The sequence below is a fragment of the Terrapene carolina genome, unplaced genomic scaffold (assembly GCF_002925995.2).
Source record: "Terrapene carolina triunguis isolate 2854851 unplaced genomic scaffold, T_m_triunguis-2.0 Scaffold194, whole genome shotgun sequence".
NCBI classification, from domain to species: Eukaryota; Metazoa; Chordata; order Testudines; family Emydidae; genus Terrapene; species Terrapene triunguis.
In genome coordinates, this window is record NW_020664545.1 from 9,594,970 (window position 1) to 9,602,768 (window position 7,799).

At 50.1% G+C, this 7,799-nt stretch overlaps 1 protein-coding gene across 1 annotated transcript in view; it reads right to left on the bottom strand.

Moving 5' to 3' along the window:
- The window catches only part of ADAMTS10 (ADAM metallopeptidase with thrombospondin type 1 motif 10), an 82,169-nt gene extending 79,940 nt beyond the window's left edge, over positions 1–2,229 (bottom strand). Inside the window, exon 1 of the mRNA XM_029912271.1 lies at positions 1,841–2,229. Coding sequence (XP_029768131.1) covers positions 1,841–1,961 — 121 coding nt within the window. The 5' untranslated portion in view covers positions 1,962–2,229. The remainder of the gene's footprint in view (positions 1–1,840) is intronic.
- Between the last annotated feature and the right edge of the window lie 5,570 nt (positions 2,230–7,799).

The window sequence follows — 7,799 nt, forward strand, 5'->3', positions numbered from 1 at the left end:
GGGGGGTCAAGGCTTGGCCGCAGGGGCTGTTCCAGGTGAGGACTGAGGTGCTTTGGCAGAACTGCGTGGGGTAGTTAAGTTTTCACTGGCGTTTATTTAGGGCCGTGAATAAGGTAATGCAGCTGGAGCGAGGTGTGAACTCACTGATGGAAGAAGCCCAGAACATTCAGAAGAGGAATTGCCAGAGCCTTTGGCTAAAAGCCCCAGGAACTGTGTTTGTTTCCGATTAAATGTCTTTTCTGCCTCTATAAAACTCTGAACTGCACAGCGTCGGTGGTGGTTCTGCTTTCAGTCACCTCTTAGTTTACCCCTGCCCGGGCTGCAGCTGGAGGAGACCGTCCCACGGATTTGGAGCACAGATGTGGCACTCGGACTGTATTCAGGACCCAGAATAGTTTTGTGGCTTTGTCCTGTCTCCGTTAGAACTCTATGTAACAAGCAGACCACAGCCTGATGGCATTAGGCGTGTGTGCAAGGGGCCTTAATACAGCATTGAATTTAGCCCGACTGCAGCTAGCCCCATCATCCTGAGTGTGTACAGTTCCCTGGGCATAATCTAGGATGACCAGACAGCAAATGTGAAAAATCGGGACGGGGGTGGGGGGGTAATAAGAGCCCATATAAGAAAAAGACCCAAAAATCGGGACTGTCCCTATAAAATCGGGACATCTGGTCAGCCTAGCATAATCCAACCACCTGCACAAGTTCACCTAAACCCATGCACACTGCATACAGACCGACAGACACAACCGGCCGGCAATACCACACACTAACTCAGAAATGTATTCATACATTCACCGCCAGATGACACGCACATGTTCCCAAAAGCACACAGACGGACACCCCGCCCACCCACATGCAAGCCCATAAAATCACCCACACAATTGCAGCCATCTGCACAGACACAGACCTTTACATGTACAGACCATATACAGACATGCACACACAGAGAAATGCCTGCAAACACACACGTGTCAATATGCACATACACACGCGTCTCCCTTTTCATAAGGCTCTTCGCGATAAAGCTCTTACTCCAGTGGAGTGGAGCATCCCAGTAGAAGTGCAATGCAAGCTTCCTCATCCTGCTTGCTAACAGACAGCTACCTCTTGCTCTTCCTAGCTGTTATCCTGGGGCTTGATACAGCCCTTATCGGTTTGCCGGCTAAGCACTGCCTAAAATCAAGGAGCATTAAATCCCACAACAAAAGCATCTTCCTTTTTCACGGAAAGACAGGGGTCTATAACTGGGCTACAGGCCTAACAGAGCCAGTTCTAGGGGTTCCCCTACTTTAGGGGTGGGTCCAGGGGTTCCCTAGTACAGCGGCTCTCAACTTTTCCAGACGACTGTCCCCCTTTCAGGAGTCTGATTTGTCTTGTGGACCCCCACGTTGCACCTCACTTCAAATCTACTTGCTTACAAAATCCGACCTAAAAATACAAGTGTCACAGCAGGCTATTACTGAGGAATTGCTGACTCTCTCATTTTTACCCGTTCATTATAAAATAAATGGATTGGAATATAAATATTGTACTTACATTTCATACATAGAGCAGTACAAACAAGTCATTGTCTGTATGGAATTTTAGTTTGTACGGACTTCGCAAGTGCTTTTTAGTAGCCTGTTGTAAAACGAGGCAGATCTCTAGATGAGTTGATGGACCCCCTGGAAGATCTCTGCGTACCCCCAGGGTACATGTACCCCTGGTTGAGAATCATTGGACTAGCACAGCAGGACTAGCGCGCAGGGTTTCCCAGTTTAGAACCAGCATTAGGGATTCTGCCCCCCTCGGCACACAATTCCAGCCCCTCTTCCCCGCCCCCGGGGGAAATCCCTACCTTGTGAGTGGAATTTGTAACCGGGAGAGTCGCACGCAGCTGTGGTGAAGATGAGAGTCCACGTCAGAAGCCTCCAAGCGGTTGCCATGGTTAGCGATGCTCGTCTCAGCGCAGGGAGCATTGTACCAGCCTAAAGGGCTCTGTCCCAACATGTCTCTCTTTGGGCCACTGCTTATGTAGAGACAGGAGTCCTTGGTCCCTTCCCAGACATCCTCAGCCTCTCCGTGCTCTCCCCAAAGCAGCGAAGCCGATGGAATCTTCGTCGTGCGCTGTACCCGGGCCGGCGTAATGGCTTCAACATGTGCTAATTAGAATCAAAGGCTCTCGGTGGCATTGCCCCTGCGGAAGAGAGGGTGAGGCGAGGGAGCGGGAGAAAGAGAAGCGGAGTAAAGGAGAGAGGGAAAAAAGGAGAGAGAGAAAAAGGCAGGGAAAGCTAGGGAAAGCAGAGTGGGCAGGAAGGGAAGAGTGAACGTGTCAGAGAAGGAAAGGAAAAGAGGGGCGTGGGCAGGGGGAAGAGTATAAATTAGATCAACCACGTCATTTTCTAGCATGTTAAAGCCCCGTTAGACAAGGGGCCTGTTCTCCGGCATCCTGCCCCTTGTGTCATCGTTTCCACCAGTGACGAGTGGCTGCCTTTCTGACTGACTGGCACTGTGCCCCCTTTGCACCCACCCGCCTGAACGCTCAGCTATACCGAGGTCCCTTATACCGCTTGGGCCACGTAAAGGGACCTTAAAGTGATGGCAACTGCCATTTGCCCCCACTTTGAGGCCCCTTTGCCCTGCCAACATGGTATAAATCGTTCTGCGTGTAAACGAGACCCACCCTCTTTTCTCGGCTTTGCGCCAGGCAAAGGAGAATCAGGCCCCAGCTCTACCTGAGCTCTTAAAAACAAACCACGAACGCAGGCACAGCGCTGCTGCTCCGGCAGAAACGTTTTAAGGAGGCACAAGCGTTGAGCGTCGGAAGTGGCCGCTCACCAGCGAGCTGGCTGGCTCAGCAGCAGAGACCTCAAGAGAGAGAAACAGGACAGAGCGGAAGTGGAAGGCACAAGGTGGAGTAAAGGGTCTGAGTTCCAATCAGTCCCGCTGTAGCATTATGCGGCATTTGGGGTGTCACTGCCATATCTGCGGGGACAGACTGGGATGCTACAAAACAGACAGAGCGTGTGAATGCTCCGGCAAAAGGCTGAGGAAGATGGGCTGTATAGACGAACGTGTGAATTCAAATAGAAAGAGCTTTTCTGCTAACAGGAGGATGGCAGGTGATGGGTAAAGGGAATGGCGTGCAGTTCACAGCAGGGTTGTGCATTCTGCAGGAACGGGAAGAAACCTGAATTGCTCTGTGTTTTGTACTTATGTTTCTAGGTTAGGGGAGTTAATTTTGCTTTAGAAAGATAAAATAAACCAAAGATACAGCTTCCTTGGGGGTATTTCCACCATCCAAGAATTTAAATACCATGATCTTGTGTTTAGTCCCATAAGTGGCTCCTGGAGGCATTACGAAAGTTAATATTTTGTTACGTCAAATACTAATTGGACAGAGACGGAATGATGCAGTACCTATCTGTGAACACTAGAGGGAGTCTGGGGAAAACAGGAGATGGTGCAGAGCTTGCTTTTGAGAGTTTCTTTGAGACCTTCCCTCCCCACGACGTACATCACTGCAGCTTGGCTAGCTAACATCACAACCCCTGAAATGGCTCACCCTGTCCTCTCAGGTTACTCTGTCCACTACCAACTGAGAAAGACAAGCCTGGGGCAGGGCGGCTGTGTCATTCCCATCCCACCTCCATGCAAGAGAGGTTCCCTTGAGAGAGAACAATGTCCCCCGAGTCCATTCATGTGGCCTGTGAATCCAGCAACGTCTGGGATCTCCAAAAAGCATCGATTTCATGGCAGAACTGAGAGAAATATTCTCCAGGAACGATGGAGGAGTCCCCAAGGCTTCCTGATTTCAGTGCATGTCCAAGCAGCTCGTCTGAGAAACTGGCATGGAGCTTTATCTCAACCTTCTCCTCCTGGAGCTTTTCCCAGGTAGTCTCCTGTCTAGCTATTTGGCCAGTCACACTCTAGACCTTATCTTTAGCCAGGATTTGGGCACTGGGAGTCCTTGTCAGACAGTCAACTCATCCAGGCTAGCGTCAGCTCTTTCTCCCTACCGATAATAGTCTGACCATACAGACTCAGGAAGCCAGCCAACTTTCAGAACACCCTAAAAGAAACTGGCCACCAAATAAGTGGCCACGGCATGGAGATCTGGTCAGACATTTGGACCACATACTTTCCACTGTCACTGACACCTTCGTAGCAAAAGTCTCCTTCCTATCACTCCATAGACACCCATGGCACTCAGATGACTTGCGGAAAGGAAGGAAACATGAAGGTCAATAACAAAAACTGTGAACAGCCGGGGACAGAAGCATAAGAAATTTGTTGCAAAGAAGGTTCATCTCAGATCAGGTCACACAAATCCAAGAGGACCCCTCAGGTATACTGAGAGAGCAGCAATCGTAATCATGCAGCCAAACGGACGCAAAACCTCAGAGCTTGTCCAGCGTGAGTCCCCTTAAAGCTGTGTGATTGAAACTGCACAAGGGAGAAGGGAAGCAAAAGCCCAGCATGGTCTGGCTCTCCTAAGTCAGCATTTTTAGACTCTATTAAGCTTTGAGATTCCAGCTCTTAAACTTTGTCCTACTTCCAAGGTTTCTGGACAGAAAGCCTCTCGGCTGAAGTATATTTCCCCTGGGCTTTACACTCCTAATTTGTCTTGTTTTTCCGTTGTTGAACCAGCTTCCTCAAAGTGGTTATTATTTCCTGTCGCTCTTCCACATCTCCAGGACCCTGAGCTGCAGTGGTCATGACTTCTGACCTCCCTCCTCTCCCCTCCATCTTTCCCTCCCTCTCCCTCTCATTTATGTTAGCAGTGCCCTCATCCCCAAAGGCATCAAAGCCTGGGAGAGGTTGCAGAGCAGGGAGAGCCCGTCAACCCTTGACCTCACAGGGAGGAAAGTCTGTTTTTAGGAATTAGAGCTGTAAAATTCCCCTGAACTGCAGTGGGGGGAAGGGCCCAAGCGTTGATTCCCTCATGCCCAGGGTGGTGAAAATGCATCCCCTTTTCCACAGCACTCCACCTCTGAGACCCCCAGTGACCCTTTATCATGGGAGGGAAAGACCCAAAACAAGGAGCAGAGGAGGAGGGAAGCTGGAAGACCAGCGGGCTCCTCAGTTTCTTTAATATGTATAAAGTTTTCCATAACGTTCGTGTCAAGCTTTAGACTTTCAGGATGTCAATAATACAGACACAAACAAGCAGAAAGACCCCAGATCTGTGCGCGGGGGGCGCGGCAGTCTCTTCGGATCTTATGAGGTGGGGCCATGTCCAGCAGTAAAGAGGTCCAGGGTACAGCGTGACCTCTCCGGGTCTCGTGCCTGCCTCACTTGGGTCGGTTCCGATTTGCTCCTTTCCTAGGAATTCATTGTACTTGGCAGGCGCTGCCTGAGAGCTAACACTCCCAGCTGCGGGTGCCAAGGTGGATTTCACTGTGTGAACTCTTGGGTTGTGGCGTGAGTACAAGGCGGCTGTTTGGATCCCTGGCTCGAAAGAAAGAAAGACAGAAAGAAAGAAAGACAGAAAGACAGAAAGGACAACTGTTACTAATTTCAACATCGGGTCTGCAGACAGAATTCCCTGAAAGCCTGGCTTTTTGGCTCGGGAGGCAGCTGGATGGGAAGGTAATAGAAAGCAGATGGGCTCTGATTTGGCCCAAGAAGAAGGTTCAAGGTGCCTCCTAGTGCAGAGGAGAGGAACTTAAATGCTTTTAAAGACGCAGGGGCTTGCTGGTTCCAGGTTTCTCATCCAGCGTTTGCAATTTATGAGCTCAGGTGTCCCTTTCCCTTTTTGAGAAATAAAGACAAACGCAGATTTCTGCTTCCAGCACGCCCCGGTGGGAGGAAATACTTGTGAGCCCCTCTTGCCAGCCCCTCCCCATCCCCCTTCCACCAACACACCTTCCCTGATGTGCAGCGTCAGCTGCTGAAAACAAGGAGAACATAAAGCTCCAGAATCAGAACTTCCAGACCGTGTTGTTCTCTTAGCTAAATAATGAATGACTAATACCTGGCCTTTGTCTGTGCCGTCGCAATGCAGTAACAGTTCATGCAGGCTGGATACTCTCTCAAAACCAGAGGAACTCAACCACAGAGCACTCAGTTAATGCCCCGAGTCTGCTGCCCAGATCCAGTGCGGATGGCCGATATAATTAGATCAGGAGCGCACAGCCCAAAGGAAGAGGATGTTCCAGGGGTTTAAGGTGCTAGGTTGGAACTTGTGGGACCTGGCTCCAATTCCCTGCTCTGTCACACACTTCCTGGGTCACCTTGGGCAAATCACCCAGGCAATATCTACACTCTGGGCCTCACAGCAGCACAGCTGTAACTCTGCAAGGTCTCCGGTGTAGCCGCTGTATGCCAACAGGAGAGCGCTCGCCTGCCGGCGTAATTAAGCCACCCCCAATGAGCGGCGGTAGCTGTGTCGGTGGGAGAGCCTCTCCTGCCGACATAACGCCGTTCACACCGGTGCTTTTGTCAGTGAAACTTATGTTAGTGTGTTTTTCACACCCCTGACCGACAAAAGTGCGAGTGTAGACATAGCCTTAGTCTCTCTGTACCTCAGTAAAATAGCACTTCTCCAAAACACAGGGGTGCTGGGAAGATCAATGCATGAAAGATTGAGGTGCTCAGGGCCATCAGTACCAGAGGTAGACGCCATCCAGCCGGATAGTTTCCTTACTCCAAGATTTCTCATCATAAACAATCACTGTAAACCAAACTGCCCCATCAATCTGCTCCACTCCTATCACCACCGCTATTGACCAAGACCAGAAAGATGCTACTGTAGGTCAACAAGGTCCTGAACTGAGGAAGGACCCAGGACTGCTGCAGAGCAAAGACCTTGCAGCAGGAGAGGTTCAGAGTTCATCCAAATAGTCATAGACTCATCCTGAGATTCTCATAATCTCTTCTCTCTGAAAACCAGCCTCTTTCATTACCCGCTCTTTCATTACCAGTTCTGGTTTGGAGCCTTTGCTGAAATATGGCGCTCAGATATGGACCAATCCAGTCAAAAGGTGAAGGAAGGATAGTTCCGTGTCGTCCCAAAGTGCGGTCCCAAACCTAGTCTGGGTTATTCTACTCAGGGGTATATCGTAACCAAGGCCAGTATCACCGATTATTGCATAATTGTTCATTATCAGCTCTGAAGACTGGAGTTTTGTCCACTGATGGAAATAAGCTACTGAGCTGGGCCATTGGCCTGATTTCTGTGTTCCTATGAAAGGAAAAAACCTGCAGGGATCACTCAGATAAAATGTGAAAGCTGAGAAATTTGTGATCAAGAGAACTCCAAATTGCTTAACGGGGGATTGGCATTTCTTGAAAGCCAAAAGCCAGAGCCGCTGTTAGCTTTGCCAGGCAGTAGCTGAAGGGAGGCCATGGCTGGATCTCCAGAGACAGCCCTTAATTCGTTCCGCATGGCCCACCTGCCCAGCATCCCTAAGCTACCAGTGAAACTGTACCACGGAGAGGACACCAGCGTCAAGGGCTGCGCCCCCTAGTCAAGCCTCTCTTTATTAGGATGATTATTATTTTAAACATAAATTTCCCAGACGTGTGACAAACTCATTCCTATCAACCAACTGCGTATCTTTGTTCTCTGCTCTTTGAAAGGAGAAACGGGATGTCCTGCCGGGCTTGGTAGCATGCTGAAATACCACCAAGTCACCGACTCCAACTGGCCATTCGGCACCATGCGACTGAATCCGATTGGCCTTTCGGCTCCAGGCGACTGAATCCAATTGGCCGTTCGGCTCCAGGCGACTGAATCCGATTGGCCGTTCGGCTCCAGGCGACTGAATCCGATTGGCCGTTCGGCTCCAGGCGACTGAATCCGATTGGCCGTT